Source organism: Ammospiza nelsoni, chromosome 2 (assembly GCF_027579445.1).
Source record: "Ammospiza nelsoni isolate bAmmNel1 chromosome 2, bAmmNel1.pri, whole genome shotgun sequence".
NCBI lineage: Eukaryota > Metazoa > Chordata > Aves > Passeriformes > Passerellidae > Ammospiza > Ammospiza nelsoni.
The window spans coordinates 102586020-102612222 of record NC_080634.1 but is presented as its reverse complement, the minus strand read 5'-3'; the positions used below and the strand labels follow the sequence as shown (position 1 = coordinate 102612222).

The 26203-nt window shown below is 37.3% G+C and overlaps 1 protein-coding gene across 5 annotated transcripts in view; it reads left to right on the top strand.

Annotated features, from left to right (window-relative positions):
* The window catches only part of AP1S2 (adaptor related protein complex 1 subunit sigma 2), a 30791-nt gene extending 5566 nt beyond the window's left edge, over nucleotides 1–25225 (top strand). For 2 of the 5 annotated variants that reach the window (XM_059493706.1, XM_059493707.1), the window contains exons 3-5: nucleotides 2876–2984; nucleotides 3875–4012; nucleotides 23308–25225. In XM_059493706.1, coding sequence (XP_059349689.1) covers nucleotides 2876–2984; nucleotides 3875–4012; nucleotides 23308–23355 — 295 coding nt within the window. In that variant the 3' untranslated portion in view covers nucleotides 23356–25225. Of the gene's footprint in view, nucleotides 1–2875; nucleotides 2985–3874; nucleotides 4013–11776; nucleotides 11871–12195; nucleotides 12380–19586; nucleotides 21025–23307 lie in introns of those variants that run through there. The other 3 variants (XM_059493708.1, XM_059493709.1, XM_059493710.1) reach the window with 3 other exon arrangements.
* Nucleotides 25226–26203: the final 978 nt, after the last annotated feature.

Genomic DNA, 26203 nt, shown 5'->3' with positions numbered 1-26203 from the left:
TGTCAGAAAAGAAAAATCTCGAGGCCATCTGTCTGAAGGCAGGAATTTGCATAAGTATTTATATCTGCTGTGTTACCTTTTGGTTCTTTAATCCTGTATTACATTTTCAGGTAATTTGATCCAAACATTGTTTGGTCTCTCTGGTTTTGGTCTCCTTTCTGGTAGGTGGAGGATATTTATCATAAAATATTGCCCTCATTTCCTAAATGAGGGCAAGCAGCTGAATTGAATCTGATGTTTATTTTAATAATGTTTAGTGAGATAAAAAAAAGACCAGAACTACAATAGGAATAAAAAAGGCAGAATGTTTCTTACAGACTACACTTTATTTACTTCTGGGAATGTACTTTTCTATCAGGGTTTGCCTTTTCATCGGGTGCATGTGAAGGTTTCTGTCAGGCCCATTAAGAAGCTGTTTCTGCAGAGCAGAAATCTTTTTGAGCCCAAGTAATCTACTTGTCTTTGTGTGGATACTGTCCATGTAAACTTCTGCACTTGGCAAAACTTCCAGTGCCTTTCCTGCAGGGGAAAAAAATTAAAATAATGCCTCTGAGAATTTGGATCTGAAGCATTCCTTTGTAGTATGCTCATGCCCTTTGGTATGACTTGTTTTTACTCTTCTGCCTTTTGCCATTCAGGCTCATTAAATCTGCATTTTTTTGCTTTTGTTGAGTAGTGATCCATTAGTCATGGTTGCTACTTAAAAAATAAATACCAAAATATTCTCTGCATATAATAGTAGATACCCATGCTTCCATTTTGTGTTGATACCCACTGAGTAGTTTTTGTTTCTTGGTGCTATTTCTCCAGAACTGCAGTTGGCAGGGCTTGAATGTGCAGTCTACTTGCTAGCTGCCAAATACAGTCTTTTGAAAGTATGTTTTGTGCTCTCTTAAATGAGGACACTGAGAGCAGACCATGTTCTGAGAAAGTATTTAGTGTTGGATTCCCTCTCTCCCGTCCTCCCTTCTTTTTCCATAAAATAGTTCTGTGTGTCAAGAGACACTCCTAAGTACTAGAGGAGCAGAGATGGAGTTTCCCATGTGGATAAACTTAAAATATTTGAGTCAAATTTGGTTTGTAAGGTCTGCTGGTACGTGGTTCAACTTGTGTTTAAGCACTGTAAGGAAACAGTTGAACTGCACTTCATCATAATCAGTGCTGCTCTTGTGCAGGTGATGAAAGGCTTTGTTTAGATGGATTTGGCCTGAGTGCTGGTGATTAGTGCAAATATCAAATAATGTGTTAATGCTCCTTTTTGCTACAATGAAATATGATAACATGGAGCTTGACTTACAGATTCCTCAGTAAGTTTGAAAGCACGTTTTTTCTTTATAATATTTCTTTCCAATACTTTTAAAAATAGTTTAGGTTCCTTATACAGATTGAATGTTGCAAGCTACTACAATGATTGTAAATGTCCTTGAAAAATTAGTGAGGCATAAACAGAACAATGCAGAATCAAAAGAACTGTGCTCAGATAGGACTTGTGATGAGCTGATGAATCCCTGTGGTGAAGAGATGAAAGAGAGAGGGAATGAAGGTGTCCTTCGCTGGAGGTGTCTTCCTCTCTTTCCCCATCGTGTTTTGTGGTAGGACAGGCAATAATATTTTATAGTAGTTTAAAGATTTTGTATAAGAGCTATTCTGATTCATCTTTCATGTTGAAGCTGTTGCAATTTGATTTGGAGCAGAGTGGGAGAAGGGGGGACATTTTCAGATCATAAATGGCACTGGATAGGTGTCTTGGAGATGAATATCAACATAACTGAAAACACAGCAGGGTTTTCTCAGAATTTCTGACTTCTAAAAAGTCTGACAAGTCCCAGCTGATAAAATATGTTGCATGTTTAAAAGATGGATGGATTTCTCTGTATGGGAAAAACTATGCACCTTAAACTAGGTGTTCATATCTGGATGACTTATTTTTCAGTAGGGTTGGCTGCACAGGAGTGCTTAATGGGGCCAGTTGTCCCCTCTAGAGGCAAACAAAAGCTGTTTCTGGTTTATGTAAATTAGCAGTTACAACAGGTGGCACTTGAAATCTGCTTTGTGCCACATATGACTGAAAGGCATATGGTTTTGGCATGTTAGAAAAGACTAAATGGGGTTTTCAGCTTTCATTCCTGCTTTGTTTGTTTTTTTATTTTATTAGGTTTCTTTAAACATGGCTTGAACAAATATATAATAGAGCACAGCAGAATTGGGTGGTCTTTTTGTTAAAGTGGAACTGGATCATATCTGAAGTTATGACTCCCTGTCTTCCAAGATGGAAGTGGATTGCTAGAAACTGTTTGATGGCCTCTCATCAGTCTGATGCTAGGACAGTTAGTAGGAATTGCATTGTTAACTTAGTAGTAGTTGGGGTGGATGACATTGGTGTTGGTTTTGGAGATTTTGAGTTTTTAAAATTCTCTATAAAGACCAAACCCTAATTGCTAATTCAGTCTATCTTTCTTGAAGCATTATGGTTTTTATTATCTGTGTATAGCTTACATGATGAAAGTTTAACATGGGATCAGTTGGTTAATACACTGGTGTGTGGATGTTACAGAGAGAAGAGAAGGTATGTAATCTCAGAACTCTGTCATGATACTACAAATCAAATATATTTAGTTTTCCAACTACCTCTTTGGCTATTTTAGTTCTGTCAGCTAAAGGATGGCAGAGAGTGAAGTCATGCTTGACTCAGAGACATAACACCCATGTACATGTGTGTGTCTTCTGGTCTGTCAGCCATTCTTTGGCTGGACTTGCTTGGTTATGATTGGGATACCAATATGCTGAACTTGAGTATGAAGGACTGCTGAGAATGTGATACTCCTCATTTTGCTTATGTGTGTATGCTAACATCAGGATTATTTTGTTATTACAGATATGCAAGCCTCTATTTCTGCTGTGCTATTGAAGATCAGGACAATGAACTAATAACTCTGGAAATAATTCATCGCTATGTAGAACTTCTTGACAAGTATTTTGGCAGTGTGAGTTAAGTTTCTTTATGTTTTGGCATTTCTTTTTATGCCCACATTTTTACAGGAACATAACCAACTAGTAATTGAAAAGGTGTGTTTAATACTTCTGTGTGGCTTGCTTGGGAAACTAAGCTGATGGTTGCCTCTATTAAAATACAAAATTAAATTATTGATTTATAGGACTTCCACTAATCTGGTGCTAATTGCCTGTATTTGTTTCATTTTACAGTAGTCTCACTTGGGTCAGATAAAATCTTACTCTTAACGGGAAGCTTTTCTTCCCCTGGCACTGCTTTAGTGTGAGCACCTCTTACATGTGCTTCCAGAGGAGGCAGTTGGTTGTGAAGTGGCAGGAATGGTAAGCAAAGGTGTGAGGGACATCTGCTTACCCAGACAACAAACACAAACTGCTACAGCAATGTACATGAACACTCCTAGAAAAACTGCTGCTCATTCTGCCTTCCTTCATAGTCCTTCTGACTATGAAATGCAGACTGAACAAGAAATCTGAGATTATTTATTTTCATATCTCTCTGTAAGACTGTGTGAGCTGCCTCTGCATACTGCAGGCAACAAGAGAACTTCTATAGGGAATATTCTCTTGTGTCTTGAGGAGCTGTGTCTTACAGACTGCTGTGCATTGAAGCCTTTTTAACAGTGAAAGCTTTTTTCAGAGGTTGCTGTAGCTGTTTTTAACTGAAGAAAAAGTCTGATTTTTTTTTTTTTTTTCCCTTCAAGATGTGGTTTTTATTATTGCCCCAGTCCTTACAAGGTTGCAGCCTTAGGCTAACATCTTGATTTGGTAAAGTTTGGTGAAGCTGTGAACAAGTTTTGTGAGAGGATATACCTCAAGTGAGAGTGTCCTTCCACTTTGCAATAATGCCTGATGTTCTTTTTAGGTCTGTGAACTTGATATCATCTTCAATTTTGAAAAAGCCTATTTCATTTTGGATGAGTTCCTTTTAGGAGGGGAAGTTCAGGAGACATCCAAGAAAAATGTTCTTAAAGCCATCGAACAAGCAGATCTCTTACAGGAGGTAAGCACATCCAGCTTCTCTGGCCAAAGTGTCAGCATGGTAGGCTGGGACTCAGAAACCTCCTGTTCCTCTAAGCTTCTAGAAGGTATTTTGTAGCATGCCTAGCATGTAGTTTCAGCTGGTTGTCCTAAGTGTGCAAAAGGATGATGTTAGCTGCTCTTTTTGTTTGGTTTGGCATGTTGACTTTGTAACCTACTGTGACTTCATGTTCTGCTAGTAAATGCAAGTGGCTGTTCTGTGTTTGTACCTAGATAATTGTATCATGTTCATTTAACTTAGTGTTGTTCATGTGTCTTTCATTCCTTCTTTTTATTTATTAACCATTAATTTTTTTCTCGTACCTGATGCATGTTCACTTCTTTACTTTTTCATTGCTGAAATCCAGAAGCTAGACTCTCTTCTTTGAGACTTGTTCAGGTATAGTTCTGATATAGTTCTTAGACCTGCTTTTCTGCTGTAGGCTGCTTACCGTGGAACATTTCCAAGCTGACAAAGCAGTAATAGTAGTGCCATAGAAACATACAAAATAAAGTATAAGAACATTGTTTTTTTCACTTTGAATGCTTTTGTTGTTTGTTATTATCACTGAAGAATGATGGATTGCATGTCTACCATTTTGAAAAAAAAAAAAAAACATTTGATGTGAAGGGGTTCAATGGTATAGAAAAACTTAATATAATTTCTCCATATTTCTCCATCCTGTGCTGGTTATTTTGGGTTTATCTGATTTTGTTTGTTTTTTATTTTTTTCCTTACTGAAATGTACATTGTTAAGGTCCTTGAATGTCTGTCTGAATGTGAATCAAAAATTCTGGTGTGCTGGGGGAATCATCAAGTCTTGTGTGCAAATCAGTGAACATATGTTTTAAACAGTGATGGTTCACCTTTATTTTTTAAAGTCTACTGAGGTTTACAGTTTAGGTGCTATATAGATCCAAGTTACTCTATTACCCCTACATGAACCTTCAGTTTGTTATTTTGTCCTATGAATTAGTTGCTTAATTCTTTTACAAGCCTTCTGTGTTCCACTTGGTAGTCTTTTGTTGGACATAGTATTAGTAGGATGGGGAAGCACAAGGTGTTCTTTACCATGGTAGCTGTTGTTTTTTTAATCCCTTCAGAATACATGCAGATCCACTACACATTAAAGTTCTTGTCATGAGCAAGGTCAGCCATTACACACAGATTTGCTACCCTATTTTTCTAGAAAGGAAATACATGCACTTATTTACTTCTTGTGTTCTGATTCAATTTAAGTCCTCTTTACTCTTTGTAGGAATTATCTTAACCAGAAATCCTGTTGCAGTTTACAAAGAGGGGACAAAAATGATGTGTTCATTCTTTTAAAATCTTTTGCTCTTTATATGAAAACATATGTAGCAGATTAGTTATATATTCCAGTTTGTCTCCTGCAAATTCAGTTAATTGTACAGAAAGTAAAATAACTATATTCTTTCTCATTGTTACTGTTTTTGAACTTTATTTTCACTACTTTTGAGTGTGGGCTGGTCTAAAGAAAAATACATTTCTAGGAATTCATTACTATTTTTCGTTCCAAGCAACAAACATTCTCTTTTTACAGAGAATATAATTTCATATTAATATAGCTTCAAGTTAAAAATCTTAAGCCAAGGGAAATACCACTTTTTCAATGTGAGACTTTTCCTTAACCCTGGTAGCTTTACTCTGACTACCCTTCCTTTCCCCATCTGTAGGAGATTTTGAGTTGTCAATGTTTATTAAATAATTCTGATTAACTTGAAATGTAGCAGTTTATCACAGCACTGCTTGAGTCCTATGTTGGGCTTCTGTGTTTTTCATTCTTAGTTGTATTGACTGTATAACACTACTCCCTATACCTGTATTTTAGTTTATAAACCCTGTAAAAGTCAGGGTTCAAATTAAATTGAGCTTCCAATAAATTTGGACTATTTTCTATGGAAATTTGGTTTTGTATCAACTGCTGCTATGTAAATGCTGGGTTTGATGAAGAGAGTTGTTAAAATAAGTTTCTCACATGTGGAGAATTTTTAGTATTTTGAGTTAATACCTGCTTCCCAGAAGACTCCAGAACTACCAGACTGAAACATGGTGTGACCAAATGCAAAGCATATTTCTAGCACGTTTGTCATATATTTGTTTTTGACTATTCAGATTTTAATTATGTGCAACAAAGTAATTATTTGGCCCTGAATACTCATATTGCCAAATATATATATGTGTACACACATACACATATATAGATAAATACACAATATTATTAATGGAGTACACAACATTTTTAATTAATAATGCTGCAGGCATTGGTGTCTGAAGTACCTTAAAGATGAAGAGCTGTAAAGAATACTTACCCAAAAGAAAATCATTACAGATCCATTAAGTGACTGTTGGTGTAATGCTAAGAGGAAATACACTGAGGCACAAATTGCTGAGTAGTGAATTAGTTCTTAAGTAGCCTTGCCTACTTCTACTTTCTGTTGAAGTTTTCCAGGATGTACTTCCACGTCTGAGCACCTACTTCAGTTTGTCAAAGTTCTTGGTGCTGTGAGCTCCCTTCACTAACTGCTGCAGTTTGTGTGATGGAAACACACCAGCTTGTTAAATCCCTCTCACCTTCACATTCTTGTTAGTTCTTCAGGAGTGTACTTAGTTCAAGTATTCATTCCCTAACCCCTCCCCCATATTTATTACCACCTGATAACTTACAGCAGTCAGTCATCGATATTGGCAGTGGTACCCAGATGAAGGGTAGTAAAAGGTAATTAACTCCAGTGCTTCCATTCTTCCTTGTCTCTCTATTGTAGAAATGTTTCTCTTCAAAAGAATGCTGATGATTTTGTATCTTGTTTGCTAGAGAGATTTTAATACTTAACTACTGATTACAAAGGCATGCACTGCTGAAAAGGTGGTTTTTGCTTGTGTGAACAACTCAATTATACTGAAGAAATTGGTAGATGCAGTGTGGTGTTGCATGAATTAAATATATACATGGGATGTGTGAAACAGCTAAAAGATGAGCCTGTGCATCATTTTGTGACACTTGAGATTTTTAAGGCGTGAAACTACCAATGATAGATGTTCTATACAAAAGAGAGATTTTGATTTATTTCTCTCAAACGTCTAATTGCTCTGTGCTATTTTGGATGGCTTCAGTAGTTCAGTATGGTGCTTGGAGGTTTGTGGTCGTTTCCTGTGCTAAAATGTTGAAATTAAGGAGTCAATAATTATAATATTTAAACAGAGCAGTCATGTATATATTTTAAAGCAAATCTGTAGAGACTTGCTCCTCTTAATTTGAAGTAGGAAAAATTTCCTAAACATTTGCTATGAATGAAAATGGTTTTTGTTGATTATCCTAGGTAAATTTTAGAAAAGTATTTTGGAAATCATCCCCATTTTGTTCACCACTGTTCTTTTGTAGGATTTTTTGTGTAATTTTTAATACTTGGTTGCAGAACATCTAAATACTTAAAAATACATATTTTTAAGAGGTTTCTAAATAAAAAGGCCAACAAGTCTCCACAAATCAGACTTGCTTGTTTGTGTCACTACTTCAGTAATGATCAAAAACTTAAAAGCTATGTGAATGTTTTTTTTCTTAGGCTCTTGCAGTTTGGCCTCAGGCAGTATTTACTAGTCCTTCCACATGAAGAATAAGAGATAAGCTATCAATTAACCTTATTTTCTTTGCTTTCAAACCCTTGCCTCATCCTATATCCAGAAGGGTGCTGACAGTGTTCATGCTGGCTGACTTGCCTCAGATGCTTAGGGTTGCTGCATGGATTTAAGCTTTTGGGTTTAGAATGAGCATCTTTGGAAATGAAACTCTGGTGAATTTCCTGCATATGCTATGAGAATTTTCTTATTAGAGATGAAATGTGCTTATTGGAAACCATAGGTTTGAAAGTATGCATAATAGTAGATATTAGGTTGTTCTTGAGATGTGCCAAAACTCCTTCATTTTGTCATTAGCACTGTTAAAATTCTTATATTTATGCCTCCAGTGGGTGGGAGTGAGTATAAGGGATTTTGTTTGATTTAGGAAACAGCCTTTGTAAGCATCTTTTTATTACCATTTGCCTGAGAAACTGACCACAATGAATGCAATTAATTCAGTCTTCACTTAATGTTTTTTCTTAAATATGAACTGTTGAAATGGACTGCCTTCCTCAGTTGGCAGTGGCATTATTTGCCTTGGCTGTCCCTGTGTTCCCCTGAATGTGAAACAAGAATGAATAATGAAGTCTTTATTATCATGGAGATCCAACTGCCTTGACTGCCATCTTCTCTTCACATATAACTTCAGTCTCACTTTCAGGTGGTCAGCTTTGTTGATCAGTTGGTCACTGCAATTTTAAGACATGCATCTGCTTGATTTTAGGCACAGATAATGATCTACATTTACATTTTAGAAGATACATATATATATATCGACCTATGAGAGTTACTGTGAATGAGAAATGATAGATTTTTAGTTAATTATTTAGGGATTAGGAAATAGCTATGATTTTTATGGATTTGGAATCCCTCCCAACTCACAGAAGAACAGGTTGTAGTGTTTTGGTAGCTGATGCTTTTGTAAAATGCGTTTCAGAACTGAGTCTCTGGAGATGTATTTATAGAAGAAAGGGGTTACAGTGCTGTTAGAGTGTTTGGCACTCTGCATGACACTCAAAAAAGTCATGGCAATCAGAGGCAGTCCCTGGTGACTGGGAAGAGGGAAGCTTTGTACCCATTTCAAAAAGGGTAGAAAGGAGGACTGGAAACTACCAAGCTGTCATCCTGACTTCTGTCCATACCTGGAAGGATCATGGACCAGATCCTCTTAGGAGCTGTGCTAGGGCACGTGGAAGCCAGCGTGGCTCCACCAAGGGCAAGTCCTGCCAACCCCTTCTCTGGGCTGGCCTTTTATAATGCAGCAACTCTGTCAGTGGGCCAGGGGAGGGCTACAGATGTCATTTATCTGGGCACAGTTCCCCATAGCATTGCTCTCTCTAAATTCAAGAGGGGTGGATTTGATGGGACAGTTACATCCAAAGGATAGGAGTCAATGGCTCGGGGTCCTGATGCATTTCAGTGGTGTTCCTCAGGGGTCAGCAATGGGACCAGTGCTGTTTGATATCTTGGTTAGTGACATAGAGGGATTGAGTGCACCCTCAATAAATTGGCAGGTGACACCAAGCCGAGTGGTGCAGTTGACACTCGTGAAGGATGGGACGCCATCCAGAGGGACCTGGATGGCAAAGCTGGAGAAGTGGGCCCCTAGGAATCCCAGCAAGTTCCACAAGATCAAGTACAAGATGCTGCACCTGGCTCAAGGCAATCCCTGGTATCTCTACAGGCTGGAGGGTGAAACAGGTCAAGAGCAGCTGAGAGGGATTTGGGGGTGTTGATGGATGAGAGGTTGGACATGACCTGGCAATGTGTGTGTGCAGCCCAGAAAGCCAGTTCTGCCCAGGGCTGCATCAGTAGCAGGTCAGGGGAGAGCATTCTGCCCTTCTGCCCTGCCCTGGTGAGACCCCACCTGGAGAGTTGCATGCAGCTCTTAGGAACAAACCTCTAAAGGTTTCTGAATTTAATTGTAGCAGACAGGTCTGTAAACCTTGATATTTCTGTATTTTTAATAGATAATTTTAAACTGTCCTCCTTGCATTGCAGAGTAGGCTTTCCTGTAAATACTGACCAAATTACACTTTCATGTTTAAAGCAATAGAAAATATTCTAGAAAATGAACAGTAGAACCTGCATCTCTTTTTCCCAAATAGTAATGGGGGAAGAGGAGGTTAACATTTTAAGATTTAAATATCTTCTTGAAAAAGCGGCAGAGTATCCAGGAAGTTAGCATTACTATGCTTTGAGCTTTTCCCTTGCTCAGTCTGATTTTTTTTTGTTGTTTCTTCAAGTGTGTATGTATGTAAGATGTGACTAATTCTATTACATCAAAGAAATCAAAATTAGAAGATGTTAAGACTCAACAAGTTGAAGAAGTCTTTCATAAGTGTTAAATATGCATTCATTTAGCTTTGCAAATTGAAACATCAGAAAGTTTCAACTAAAAAAAAGACAAATTAGCATAGGCAGTCCTTGCTGTCTCCTAACTATCCAGTACCCTCTCTGATGTGAATGCCATTACTGATCAGTTTGCAAACTGTGAACTTGATCATTTGTTGATATAAGCAATTCTTGTAGCACTGTTGAGGGTATATTAACAATACACTGAACTTTTTGTAGATTATAATTCTAATAAGGATGTATTTATTCTGTACATTCAACTGATAGATTCTTTTCCAGAGACATTGTCCTGTTCTCAGCAATAGAAGCACTGTGTCAGGGTGATGCAATGAGAATTTTAGCACTGCTGCATGTGCCATAGCTGTTTTCAGGAGTTTAGTCATGTGCTGCTCATCAATTAGCATAGTAAATCCAGTGAACAATTGCAGAAGCTGCTCAGGAGTAAGGAGTATCTTATTTTCAAAATCAGGTGCTCTTTCTGAATGCTCACATTAATCTGCATTTTAATAGAACAAGTTCATTGGATGTGGCAGGATGTTGAAAAGATCAATGTTGATGTTTGGATCTTGAGATTGTGAGGAGAAAATTCCATTTTTACTTTGTTGTCTGAGATGATGTATCATGTTGCAGTGCTACTACCCTTTCCTAGAATTCTCACTACCTGTGAGATGGTCTTAGAGTGCCAGAGAATATTAGGTGAAATGAGTACAAATGTCCCCAGGAGGCATCCTGTTGTGTTTGGTTTTAGATTCTCATTTCTTTGTGGTCTTCTCTGTGTGTTGTACAGATGTTGGGGCACGTTGCTGGTATGTTTTAGGGCTTTTATTTATTTTTAAAGGAGAAGCTATATTTTTTGTTGCCAAGCTGTCTAGAAACAGTAGTAGTTCTGGTGATGGATATCAAGATACAATAAAAGTGTGTATATTATGTTCTATAAAGGCTGAAAATTTGATATTAAAAGGCAAAAAATAATCTGAGAAGACCTATTGTTCACAACTCTTTGAGAATTCTAAGTATGTTTGATTAACAGATGGATTGATTCAAGTGAAAATGTTGAACTTTTTGCACTAAGTAATACAACATGAAAGTGACTACTCAGCAAGTAACAATGGTGACTTAATAAATATGAATTTTGAATTAAATTGTTACATTACTTCAAAGATGATAGGTTGAATGAAACTTCTTCATGAAACAAGTCTTATTATTTATGTTAATAATAATACTGTGTGACAGTTAATCACTGAGTGAAATATATGTAAATTTTGTATTCTATTATGCTTTTAATCTGTTCCAGTAATGAACAACTGCTCTTTAAAAAAGTAAAATCTTTGAATTAAAATTCCTTCATGCACAACTGAAGCTTTCTAAAGAAGTCTTTACAACATACTCTTTTAAGGTACCAGTATTCTGTACCCGGTTGAGAAATGAAAAGTAAACTTCAGAGTTTTTCTGATGCGTCTCCTTGAAATCTTTGAATAGATGTTTTCTTCTGGTGCAATTGTATTTGCTTTCTTAACAGTGGACTTTTAGGAAAACCTCTTGAAATAGTATTAATCTAAAGAATAACAGCTGAAACAGATTTAAGTGAAATAACTGAATTTACTTTTGTATATTGTTTAGAATATTTTTAAGTCTTATTTTAAATGTAAATAAGCTGTACATGATTGGGTGGATGTTGAGTTTTTATTTGCCTTTTTTTTTTCATTTAGTAGTTGATACTACATTTTCACTGCTGCTTGATTTTGTTTGTAGAGCCAGAATGAAGACTGGGGAGGTTTGTCTGAGGATATCTTATGATTAAGAGCAATCTAAGGCATTAGCCCTTTTGACCCCATCTAAATGATTGGTAACTACCAAGTTTACCATTTTGGTGGCATGGATTAAATGGGTGCTATGCAAAGAGTGCTGCACGTGTAATTAAGTCCTTGCAAGGGTAAACAGAAAATGGGTGATGGGCTTAACTTTCTGCAACACTTGCATGATGGTCTTTGAAGAGTGCTTTGAGTGTTTCCTTTTATTTTTCTTTTACATACTAACCGCATCAACTTGAAATCTCTGACTTCTACTGGCTTTCTTTGGTGTTGGTAATTAAGTGGGATAATGCAAGTTAGAGAAATGGATACCAAAGCTAATAACTAAACAGATGTTTGGCTTTGTTTACTTACAATCAGCCCATATGAACATGTATTTATTGGAAAATGAGCTGTTTACATCTGCTATGCAAAGAAAATGGGCCCTAAAAAGATTGGGTGCTGCTGCAATTGACTGTGTATCAAAATGCCGGATGCTGCATGACAGAACAAAGCTTATTTGCATATATAGTGCATTGCAACATATTTTTGTCCAAAGCATAAGTGGAATACGTTGTGGCAGTCCTACTAATAAAGGTAAGATTTTAATTTGCATAAAGCAAGTTTAAAACATACACAAAAATGATTTGCTAGGAAAAACTTAATTAGTCTGCTACTTATTTGATATAATGATAAACAAGTAGTTCAGTAAACAGATTGGCTTTTGTACTGTGGAACTGTGGTAACAGATCTAATTTCATATGTAGCTTTATAAATACCAGGATTTAGTTTCCAGATAAAACAAATGTAGTAGGCAAAAATATTTCTAATATGTTGAAAACCAAATTCAGAGCTGGTGTATGGGTATTTTTACCATTTAAGAGTTTCCTAGTATATGATAGAGCCATAGAAGACTTAAGTGCTCAAGCTTGATACTTTCTACATTTCCCCCCCAATTTTATTGCTTTTTCTGTGCTCTTCATGATAACAAGTTCATGTACAAAGAGTGTGATTCTTATGGTGAGGTTAGAATTGAAACTGTGTTTGTAAAACTTTCCTTGTGATTAGAACTTTAAAAAGCTACCTACATTGTTCAGCACCTGTGCTGTGAACAGAGCTTAGGAATCCTAATCTTTTTTTTTTGTGTCTCAGATGGCTACAAAGACCAATTCTGACACATACAAATCAGGCCTAGATAACTGTGTGACTCCAGTTTACTTGCCTACAATATTTCCCTGGGAGATCTCTGTGTGTGGGCATAGTTTTGCTTGAAGAAATGTGCTTTGTCCCCATTAAATTAAACACAGTTGTATTATCTGATGCCCATGGAATGCTACTTCTTGGCCTGTACTGTTCCTTGGAAGGAGTGAAGGAATAGTTGCTGTGTTCAGATCCTAATTTACAAGGTTGTTGAGGTTCCTCAGAATATGGAGAAATAGAAATGGCATCTGCTGGGCTGAGTGGAGAGGGACAGATAGATGGTTGCACATAATCAGAGATGGGGAATAGTTAGCCTGCAGTAAGGTGCTGCAGTTTGTGTGTAGGAATGAAGATCATCTGGGTTAGAGAAAGATCTCCTGAGGTAAAGGAGGTTGCCTAGGGCAAGGGGAGGAGTTTGGCTCAGAGCTTGGGTGTTTGGATTAACCTGATGTTTAACTAATTGGTTATACAACTTTAAATTACTTTAATCCTTGTTACTCTGAGACGTAACCAAGCCTAGAATGAGTAGAACTTGTTTTTTTTGTTTTCTCTTTTAGAGAGATTTTCTGTAATCTAGGGTGTTGAGTACTACATGTTCCATGTGGCAGTTGTAATAAGCCACATATTCAGAAGTAGTTGGTTTCATAGAGAATGTGGTGAAATTTATAGTAAGCCTTGCATAATACTGAAAAACCACATGAAATCTTGATATACATTCAAATTGTTCCATGTAGAAATTATGCTTTCTACGGAGAGCATTTTTACAGTGGTAAAGTCATGGTGTTGAGTCGGGATGCATGATGCTCATCACCCAAACTCATGCTGACAGTGACTGTTGTTGAGAAAGCTGGGTCTATTCTCACTCCCACCTTTGTGTTGATCTGCTTGCCCTGTGGTTCTGGGGCTCCTAGCTTGTTAGCCAAAACTTGAGCTCATGTAGAGGGAGCATGAGGGAAGTGCCAGGAGGAGAAAACCGGTGGCATTGAAAAGGGAAGTAAAAAGCAGCTGCTTTTGGCAAACCAGGACTTTGCTAAAGTTGATAGTACAGTTTAAATTATGTCCTGTTTTTTAAAGAATCACAATATGTAAGTGCTTTAAAAAGCAAGTGTTCCACACATCTTGTCCTGACTCACTGTCTGCTGTGAACCCCCAAGTCAGCCTGCAGAGGTAGGGTCTAACTTACTTGTCATGTGCTGCACCCCTGCTGTTGGCCTGAGTCATGAGTGTAGTGAGGAGCTTCAGCAGCAGTATTGACTTTGGGAGTTTTCAGCTGTCCTTTCTCTCCCTCTTTCCTTGTGCCAGAAAAGCTATTTATACAACAATTCTAGAACTGGATTTCAGATCCATTTAAACTGATCCAATTCAAATTGTTTATTTTAAAAAACATATAGTCAGCAGCTTTTCTTTTCTGTGTTTACAACTTGTGCCTGCAAACATTTGTCCAAACAATTGTAAGAATGCAGAGTGCTGCAGTGCCAGGAAGGGAGATGCTTAAATGCCATTGCCATGGAAGCTGAATAGTATTGGACGTGACATGGCTTGTTGCAGCAGTATATTCTGGTCAGCTTTTCAAAGATAGCAGTCCTGCAGTTTAAGAAATGCTTCCTTGAGCAAAGGAGAATAAGTGATGCAAACCTGTATCTGCAGTGCTGAAAGAAAGCATTAATGAATCCTTATGTGCCTAGTTTGACAGTTTGCCAAACATCCAGACACTGTCAGATTATCTGATGGGAAGCTCAGTGATTTTTTTTTTTAATAATTTTGGCTCTAACTTCACAATACAAAGTGTTCAGCCGTAATATGTGCTCAAAGCATTTGTGTTTTTGTGGTGGCGAGGTGGAGCCTCTGACGGATTCTCAGAACCATCCTTCCTGCTGAAGGCTGACTCTCGATTGTTCCTGGCTCGCTGCATAGCAACTGATTGGCACATGTGGAGGAGAGCCCCAGAGCGATTATCACCTCTGAGCTGGCAGATCAGAGCAGCAGCTCAGAGGCAGGAAGCACCTGCTATTACCGGGTTACAGTGCCCAGAGCTTCAGCTGATCTTTGCAGTGCTTCTGGGAGAGAGGCAGGCACTGCTCTCATACCCTTCTGCTCTGCTCTGTTGAGGTGATGTTTTAGAGCTGGTCTGTGCATATGCTTGGGTGTTTTGCTGAATAATATTTGCTGGACAACTTGCTGTTTCATATTCTAGTTGAGAATTCTGTTGACTGGTTTGAAAAAAATCTTGAAGATTTTTTGTTTTCTCTGTATAGAAAGCTGCAGACAAGATCTTGACTAGGAGTTGATGAAGCATTCTTTTTATTTGTTTGCGTGTAGGTTTTTTTGGTTTTTGTTCTTCTTTTGTAAGAGCATTATAGTTAATACTTGTCTTTGAAGATGTTTGTAAGTGTTTCTAGGTTCTCTGAGATAACACTTGGGTCTTCTTTGAAAATAAAACTAGAATTTTGTAATAAAAATGCCCTAGTGGGAAATACTAAGGCCAGACTAGATGTGCCCTGAGCAACCTGGCCTATTGGAATGTGTCTGCCTATGACACAAGAGTTGGAACTAAATGATCTAAAATATCCCTTCCAACCCAAACCCATTTTTCTAACAGAAGTCTCTGAACAGTTAGCTAACCAAAGATTGGGAAACAGGTACTCTCCTGTTTTGAAATCCTTGAAAAGGCAAGTGAACAGCAGCAATTTCCTAAAGCAGCCGTTCATTAGAAATATTGCCTAATAATGATTCAGAAGTAGAGTGAAAAAGTAATTGCTTTTGAAACATTGCTGAGGAAGTGCTTGTTAAACGTGAATTTCTTCCTACTGTAAAAACTTCACGTTTCTAAACATAAGTCCTCAGCCTCTGCCCTTGATTTCCCCATAGCCTGCTTCTATAGAATTTTTCCCAAACTTTCATGCACTCCATGGACCCCCATCTTGTATGTTGTTTGAGCTAGGGTTTTGTTAGGTGCTAAATGAGGAAGAAAGCCAAGTCTTTATCAAATGGTGGCAATTGTAATTTTTGTGTGCAGTTGAACATGGCTTGCCTTCACAGACTTTGTGCTGGGTTTGATGGGAAAGAAGTTAAAATAATAACCTAAGCAAACTTTCCTTGGAAAAGAAGTTGAGCAAAGTGTTGATGAAATCTGTGTCGCTGCTATGAGATGTCATCAGTGAAATGGCAGCCCTGCAACACGCTGAACTTGAGACAGTTTGGTATAGACATAAAGAATTTCTTTTCTCTGTCTTGCCTGAGTAAATAGCACAGGTTTTTTGTCCACTACAGACTTAAAATACCTTAAATTGCAGCAAGTAAATAATTCAAGGTAGATGTTAGGCAAATTTTCCAGTGGAGATGACAATTTAGCATTTAAGTAGATTGCCTGAGGCACAATAAAATGGCATCACTAGATGCCTTTAATAGATGAAATATCTCTCAGGAAAGTTATAGGTATACTGTTAGGGGGACTGGATCAAATTAAGTCCTTTCTAATTTTATTTTAGCTATGATTTTTAATTAGTTTGGGTCATGACAGAGTTGGCTGAGAAAATGTCAGTTGGGTTGGACTGGCTAAATAGTTCTGTTTGCTCAGATCAACTCTACCATTTTTCTAATTTAAAAAATTTCCAATGACTCAGGCTGACAATTTCAGAGAGTATTATTAACTTTTTAAAATGAGTTGTCAACACAGATGTCGTTTTGAAGAAGATTAATTCTAGTAACTTTTAAAATACTGCAATTCCACAATGTGCAGATTGTGTTGTAGAGTTATTACTTTTCTGGCAGTACTAGGATCTAAGACCTTTGTGTTAAAGTCAGATAAATGGTTTACAGCCAGTTTTATGTGATGATTTTTCAGAGGTGTATTTCATGTTAGTTTGCCCTTACATTGTACTGTAAGGATACTATTGTCTCTTCCCTAGCTTCTAGATCAACTAAGTTATAAACTTATAACAATAAGTTTATATTAGATCTAAATTGTTATCTTAAACAACATCTGAGCCTGTGAAGCATGTCCTTGAGGTCTGTACATTCCCACCAAAGGAAAGCAAGGTAGTGTAGATATTGGTTGTGGAATTTGACAACTGTCCCTTCCCCATGTTGTCTTTTCTGGTGTTCAGACCAGGCTAGCTGCTCTGGAGACAGTGTAGTGGGGAGGCACAAAAAAAGTTCAGTCAGAGTTGAAACTTGTGAGGTGCTGTAGTTCTGTGATGGCAAACAATTTGTCAAAACTTCGTTTTCCTTTTGGTTGCTTGTCAGGCTGCCCACAGTGCCAGACCCTTGTGTGGGATGGTCCTGGGTGTCCTTGGTGGGTACAGAGGCCTCACTGGAACACCAGTTGTCCTCAATATTGCTGTGTTATCACTTTGTGTCTCCATTACTGTTGTCTTCCACTGAATCCTTCAGGTTCACTTCTACAGGGTCAGTTTATTGCTAGTCTAGTTGCAGCTGATGTTTACACATTCTGTAAACCAAATCGGAGTGAAATAAACACATTCTTCCTATTGTTGTCTGACCATCTGTCTTGTTTATCAGTAAACCATAAGTTTCTGTGAAGATGAGGCACTGATCTCACAATAGTAATGTGAGTCAATCATCTAATTTTGTGTACCACGATTTTAACATCAAAGACAGCAAATTCCTCGAGGTATAAACCATTGAAAATACAATCAGGGTGGGGAATAACCCAGACTATGGGTCTGTGCAAATTGGGAAAGGACTTGCTCACATGAAGTGAGCACTGCCACGGCCTTATTTGTTGATGTTTACAGATATGTAAAATGGGACATGGTCAGTGTTTCCAGGCCAAAGAGGATGCCTAAGAATGTGTACACACAAAATCCTTTAATACAACAGTGGGTTGCAGTCAGCTTCATAAAAAAGAATGAGCTGCTATTGTTCTTTCTGTCCAGAGAGCTAATGTAAAGTTAAGGAGAAATCTGTTAGGAGATTTGAAAGACATTTCAGTGAAGACTCCAACTTTGATGGCTCCACATTTCCAATGGTAAACACTGGAACACATGAGTTTTTTTCAAGGAAGAGGGGAATCGTGTACTCATATATAACCCAGATTGAAGTTGGGCATTTTAGATTATTACAGTATGCCTGTTCTTCAGTTGTCTTCTCATGAACAGTCACCAGTGTAAGTAAAGCAGAAGTTTTCCCTAGGGATCTTTCTGGGAGTATTTGTCTGTGGGAATTCTAAGTTTAGTACTTTATTCTTTTTAGTCAAAACTCCCTAATAACATACACTATTACCATGCAATGCCTTTTCCAGTTAGGAAAATGCCTCAGCATTTTGTTTTTAATGTAGACTGATGATTTCTACTTAGTCCACGTGAGAGGTGTTAAGTGTTGAAATTTGCATTTGTAATTTTTTATTATATACCAAATTCTTTTCAATCTAAAAATTATAGCATGCATCATATAACCTATTTATAACTGTCACAGAGTTATATAGGTGCTATTATTTTGTGAACTTCTGGATTTGTAGTTAGCTTGTCAAAGTAATTTAAACTACTGTGACATGGTCTTCATATTACTGATACGGAAAAACAGTATAAAAAACTGTGCAGCTTCTGGAATATTTTTGTTGTGCTTTTTTGTGATTTGAGAATAGAATTTAAAACATGCAAGCTTGGACATGCAAATAAAATGAGATGGCACAGAGGAGACAGTTTTAGAAGTCCGTGGGAACTCTTCTCAGTTCTGTTTTAAAACTTTTGTCATTCTGGGAAGTGGGATACAAAAATAGATTGAAGATTGTAATTGTTACAGGATCAAAGATGAAAACTGACATGCAGAGAGTTGAGTTTCGTGTGTTTTCATCCCAGAAAAAGTTAATTCTGCATATATGGGACTGATGCTCCTCAATTACTGTGACTGCATTATTGAGTGTTGCTTTCTTTCTAGCTCATCTTTCAGCAAATTGAATACTAATGTTCATGCCATTCATATAAGAGTGTGTTGAGTTCAGCAGCATAATCCAAAAGCAAAGAAAACTTTGCTTGCTTTGAGAGGTGTATCAGAGGCCTCCATTTTTCTAAACAGACTCTCTGAATTTCAAAAAAGGAATTTTTGTCACCAGTAATGCCACCACTGCACTACCCTGGAATGGTGTGTTCAGAGCCATGTTCTGGAGGCCTGGTACCTCTGAATGTGTGTTTTATTAGAGCAGATGTGGTGGGTGATGTCAGATGCCACTTAGCTCAGTGCCTGTCCCTGACAGAAGCCAACAGTCAATGCCTGATGCAGAGACAAGTAATAGATGGGGTGGCCCATCTCTGGAGCTTCAAACTTTTTTTGGCTAAGAGGAAGCTCTGAGCTTATGTAATAAAAGTATTTATGATACAAAGTTTTTCTGTCTGTTGTTGGACACAGTATGCAAGTATGGGGGGGGTAAAACAGTGATTCTGTCCACTACCCTCACCCCCTGGACATCTAGAGTAGTCAAAAATACAATATTGTATTTCTGTATCAAATGTCCTTTTAATGTCAGAGATACAATAGCAAGGTAATATTTTTGTTTTCTTGCATATCTGTCCACCTTTCTATTATGTATAAGAATATGTACATTTCTTTTGTAGCCACGTCATGAATACTTTAATGTACCAGTGTACTAAATGGCTTCATTCATCATGCATGCAGAATTTCAGAGGAGATAGACCTGTGACTTACTCATGACAGAACATTATCATCAGCTTGCTGAATCCAGTCATCCTGAATCTAGTAGAATGCCACAACCATTCTCTGCTGTTGTACTTTCCTCTTCCCCCTCTGTTTTACAGTGTTGTCTCTTCACATGTCTCATTTCAACAAAACTTGTGCTTGTTGCCATATGGTTTAACTTTTTTATTGTGTGTAAGGTTGAAGTCTTATGCTTAAGAGTTCTGTAGCATTTTCTGAGCTAAACATCTATATACTGCAATACCTATATTGTAACTTTGCTCAACCCACATTTATCTTTTAAATAGGTTCTGGTGGTATTTAAACATACTCTTAAATTAAGACTTACAGAGAAAGTAGTGAAGGAGAAGTATCATGTGACATGTGTATACACACAAGTATTAAATGATGCTGAATTAAATTCTGTGTAGACCATGCATCTTAATTAAAGGTGCAAATAACACTATCCCTTTCTGAAGACTGGTACAAAAAGTGTGACTGACCTTACAAAAAGGAGAGGGGCAGAATTGATTAGGTCAAAGAGAATGATGGGTAAATCTGAAATTAAAACATTAGTATTTAAGTGTGCAGAATGCTCTTGTGAGTAATTTAAGTTACTGCCACTGAAAGAGAGTACAATACCATTGCTTGACAAATGAATAATGGAATCATAGAAACATTAAGGTTGGAAAAGACCTCTTAGCCTATTGAGTCCAGCCATTAATGATTAGGGTTGGAAAGATCCAAGTCCGTTAACAGTATTCTTGCAATATGCCTTCTTAAATTGGCATTTCCAGTTTTAAATGCAGGCTGCCTTGTGTATGGGAGAACTGCCACAAAGGGAAATATAAATGCATTCAGTTGAAAAGTGGGCAGTGAGAGGGCATGTAATGCATCCTGCTTGTAACCTAAAACCAGGGCTGATTCTGAAAATTGTTTCCATGAATTATCAAGGAGGCAGTTACTAAAATAAACCACAAACAAGCTAGTTCCCTGTACTATATGTGGTAATGCACTACCTTCCAAATGTTAAACTGACAAAAAAATGGGAGATTTAGGGGATTAGACAAAAGATTTGGATTGGATTTGCAGCATTCTGAAATCTTAGAAAACAAGATCATAGGAGTGGTTTTCCATTTCCAAGTTTGCCTTTTTTCTGTAAGACATTAACAATGTGTTTGGATGTCTGGTTAATGCTGCTTTAGCCTGCATTATTTCATGCCTGTTGGCTTAAAATGCTGTGCATTGAGCTGTAATGAGATGCTGTTTTTCTTGTTATCTGTATACAGCTGCTTGCTTCTAAATGACTAGGTAATGAATTAGCTTTTCTGGCATGTTTGAAATAAAGTATTGCATGCACTTTTGTCTCATGTGAATGACTTTTTTCCTCATCTGTGTTCTGATATTTCAAATTTGTTGTTTGCCTTGGGTGATTCTGAGCTGCAGGTAGTATATAGCACTGCAGAATGTTTTACCTAAGAATTGGATAAAATGTTTGACACTTAGTAAAACAAATAATGTGAACAAAACATAATTCATTCTATTTGTTTCTTAAAGGTAATACTTAATGAATTTATTCTTCTAGCAAAAGACATTAGCCTTTAGGTGTTCCTTGAGATTATATTGTTGATGAGGAAGGCACATCTGTTTCAAGATTACTGCTTTAGTAATAAAAAACATTAAAATAAGTCTGAGTTCTATGGGTGATATATCTGTGGACCAGTAGCTAGTGTCCTTGAAATAGGTTGCTTTTAATGGTTAGCTAGTGACCTTGATTTACTTGAAGAAATGCAGTGTTTATGCCTGCTGAAAATCATCCCAGACTTTGAAATGGCAGTGAAAACAACAACACTAAACTGCTCTAAAAACAGTGGCAGCACTGCTCTGCATTTCTTCACAGCTATAAAGAACTTGTTTTCAGGTGACTTTGTAAATATCCTGTTGCACTCCGGTGTAACTCATAAGTGCCCACTACTGTCCAATCAATTTAAAATTAAAAAGTGAATTTATTTCAAATATTTTAAGACCCTGAAATGCTTGAGAAGTTGTATTTTTGTAGAATGCTCTTCAGTTCTGGTGTCATAGTTAACAGTATAGGATTTCTTGAGTAAAATGCCTTACCTTGGTGGATAGGGGAGGTGTGTGTCTTCCAGAGTGAATGCAACAAAGTAATCTGGGAATATAATACAAAAAGTTATTTTAGAAATGCTACACAGCCATTTCTTCAGTCAGTGCCTCCTTTTGGGGTTTTGTTAAAATACACATGTAAATCTTTAATCCTGACATCCTGTCTGGCTTTGTCTAGGTCACTGCAGTTCTAAGAATATTTAAATATTGCATCTGTGAGGGAAAAAAAACCAAGCCAGCACTACATCTTTAATACACCAAGCATCTTGTTTTCAGATTTAACTTGCCTTTTTATTGCAATTTTTTATTTCCTTCTGGATTTTAGAAGCCATCTCAATATGCCTGTTCCAAGCTCTGACTGATTTCTAATGAAGTTGACTTAAAGTATCATAGCTTGTTCCTTCACTGCTGAATCACCTTATACACGAGCTGAATGATCATAGTAAACTTGATCATTTTGTGCCACATGGTCAAGGCTGATAGAGACAATATTCTGATGTTATTTGCAAGGTTTGAAGTGTTTAATTTTGTGTTTTACCAACACTATTTTTCTAATAAATATTTGCAAAGCAGTTGAAAAATAATTTGTTGGCTGCCTTAACTGTTATCTGCTTTTTTTTCTGCTGCATGACATGTCTTGTTTTAGGATGCTAAAGTAAGTTTATTCATGCTCTTGATGTTAAAGCTTTTGTTTTGATACGGACACAGTATCCCCCTTTATTTATCATGACATTGTTAATAGTTATTTTAAAAAAGGCTCAGCCTAACATTTCTAGTTCAAACAATTTCTTTTCAGATGCTATGGAAGTAATTAATACAAAACTGATGATAATTTTTTGGAATTTGGTATTAAACAACTTTCTCTGAATCTAAGGAAAGCTTTCTAAAATGAGAATTAACTTAAAACTTTATGGCTGGTGTGGAATAATAAAATTCCTGTCATAAAAACTCCTCCCTCTTTGAAAGGGATCAATTTGACACCAGGCGTACCAAGGTACTGTGACCTGCTTTTGTTAATTAAAAACATGGGATCACTGTATAAAAAACCAAACCAAAACTCTTTTATAAAGATCTTAAGGGATACTGTATCTTAGTTGCATCTGTAGATTCATTCATCCACTTATTTGTTATTCCTGAACAGATTTTTTGAGACCCTCGAAACAATTTACCACAAAATTCACTGGCTCCATTGCAAGCTCCTTCCCCATCCTTCCCTAGTTCCTATCTCTGTTATTCACTTGTGATTTGTTCCCTGCTGGTAGATCTAAATTGTTTTATTTTTATTATGCTTAAGGGCAATACAATCCACCAGCTATTCTTGTGAACCATGGCAATCTAATTAACAGCTCTGTGAAAAGTGCAGCTAATACCATGTTTGCAAACTGCAGTGCTTCCATGTTTTCATGTCTTTTCAGCTTTCTTTTTCAATTCAGCATCTTCCCTACTAACTCATGTACAGCTCTGCTCAGTAGAAACAGTGTTCATTTACTACTGTCTCACATTTTCCCTCCGTAGGAAGCAGAGACCCCACGTAGTGTACTTGAAGAAATTGGATTGACATAAATCTTCTCTTCAGCTGATGCCATCTCAGTGTTTCATACTGTAAATGTTCACTGCCTTCATTGTAATGTTTAGCTAATCGTGTAAGATGCTGTTTGTCAGTATTACTGTTTTGCTAAGCTGCTTCATTCAGGCCTACAAGAAAAATACAAAAATACTTTTTTTTTGAAAAGGGAACAAGAAACCTAAGTTCAAAATTTATAAATGAAAGGGAATTAGATTTAAATTGACTCAGTGTTTCCCTTCACTGCATTTATAGGAAAATTGCATTTGGCTTCGATAAGCCTACTGTTTTTTATAAGCGAACTTGACTTCAGGAAATAAATGTATTACTATGACATAAGCATAGCCTACCTAAATGAAAAGAATCTACATGGACAACTCCAAATCTGAAATGTTCCGGTGTAGAAATTGTGTTTATTGCAACCAAAGAATTTGTTCATCTACATTTTAGTCACCACTTGTGATTATTCTGCTTTCAGTTGTTGCATAATGATTGGAAATATCTGTTTACTACTGAATTTGTCATTATACCAAAGAATCCTGCCAGGATCTGCATATCAAACTGGTACAAAACTGTTATGGTGATAAACTGCTTTTTTAAGAAAACTGATCAACTCACTAGACATGAAGGTGTATTTTAGTGTAACTACCTTGAGCAAAACTGTGCAAGTTACTATACTTCAAAGGGAATGCATGTAGGGGAGAAGGAAAACCAACCCAGACTGAATAAGAAAACTGTTTTTAGGTCTGATATTAGCTTGCTTTGACCATGAACACAAGGAATCAGCTTTCTAACTGAATAGAGAGATGCATAATGAAAACTGAATACTTTCAAAGATGGGAAAGAAGAAGCTTTACAGAAGGGACCTTTTATTATTTTCTCTTAAAGTCTACCAACTAATTCGTATTTTTTGGTGTTTTGTAGTTATGCTTCATTGGGTGTATAGGTACCTTTAGGACACACTAAGTGTCAAAGTCGTTTAACTGCTTTTCTTGATCAACACATTAAACATGTGGTACATCCCTTACAATACTCCTGCGTGATGTAGTTGAACCAACTAATTGGCAGTGAGAGCTCTTAACCATTAGATTTGTATAGTATATTCACTACAAATCATGTGAACTGATATCCAGGAATATTTTGACACTTTGAACAGACTCTCAGTAATTAGGGACTGAGCCTGTTTCACTAGCAGAAATGTGATGCGTGTGTGATTTTGAGGGAGACAGTGGGAGTCTACACCTGGGAGTAGCCAAGTTCTGTTTCCTGTCCCCTCCCTCTCCACCCAGACACCTTCCCCTGGGAGTTTTGACTTGTTCACCCAAGTGGTGCCATGTTTTCACAAAGCTCAGCTCTGGCAGTGCTGCTGCAGGGTGGGTTCAGTAGTACCAGCCAAAGGAAAGGTGCAGTGGTGCCACTTCTAAGGCCCTGATCCAGACCCCAGCACCAATCCTTGGGCCAGCAGAGTGGCCAGCCAGGCCCAGGCTGTGTGTGCCACTCCTGTGGCAGTACCAGCGTGGTGCCTGTGAACTGAAGCCATTAGAACTTGTCTATGGGTGCCCATTCCAGGATTTATACACAGATTCCAGAGACTGTTTTTTGTCCCAGGGCATTTCCCCAGTGCACAGTGGGCAGGGGTAGATGAGGGTAGAGGGGTAGTGAAAGGACCCTGTGTGTGAGATTGTAGTGGTAAAATGGATTTAAGTCAAACCAGAAGCAATTTTATATGTATTAAACATGTTTTTAAAGTTTACACTGTCACTTGTATGTGCTTGGCTGGATTAAGCTTTGTTGTGATTGTGACAAACTGTTTGACCTCTGTCTGTCACATTGGTTTAGTTATAATAAATGTCCATTTTTACACCATTACTGTGTTTCTATGTAATTAGTGCCTGTATTCACAGAGGAAAGAAGAGGCCACTCAGTGCTGACTTAAAAAAAGGGAAATTTTATTACAGTGCTTAACCTGTTCTTGAGCACTTCATTAAAAAATGTTGAGAATACTGTGTCCGAGTTTAGTTATTTACATCCATTTATATTGTAGAGAAAGCAATAAATTAGCAAGTTTTTTGAAAGCTTGCCACATTAAACATGAAATTTATTTAAGTGGATGTTAAATTGATGGGGTAGTACCACTTCATTTGAAAATTAAACCACATGTTGAGAGAGATTTCTGGATAATAGAGACTGAATATTCAGTTTTTTTCATAGAATTCTGAACAAGTCAATGCAATGTTTACAATCCTGGTCTTGACCAAAAATACGTCACATGAATCTGTTCTCCACCTTTCTAAAAGAACTGAACTGCTTGATGTTATCAGCAAAAGCATGAGGAAAAATTAACATCTTCGGGCATTTCTGAAATTAATCTGAAATGAAATTCCAGGTTTTGAATTTCCTGTCTTGTGCAGAAGGGCTGGGAAGAGCTAAAGAAGAAGTAGGAATTTCTGGATTGTTCAGGCAAGTTGATTGTTGTCTTAAATGTCTTCAACTTCACTGACTTAAGTCTTTTACTTGATGAGGCCTTCCTGAACATGTGCTGTTCCTTTTGGGGTAATGAGGCCACAGTGATGCTCACCCTGTGGCTGCCTCTGTCAAGTTCCCATGTACTGGGTTACAGTTGTCCAGCTTGCTTTGCAGTCTGTCCCACAGCTCAACAAAGTGTTACCTGTCCATGCCACATCAGTTTTGGTTTTCAGCCATAGATACCAATTCACCTGATACGTCAGTGCTGAGCAGGAGTGTATGTGGAATAAATGAAGTTCATTTTAATTACAAGCTTACAGTGAAAGCAAAATGAGCTGCACTCTTTGGATGATGTAAAAAGTAAATTAGGCTTTTAGGTTA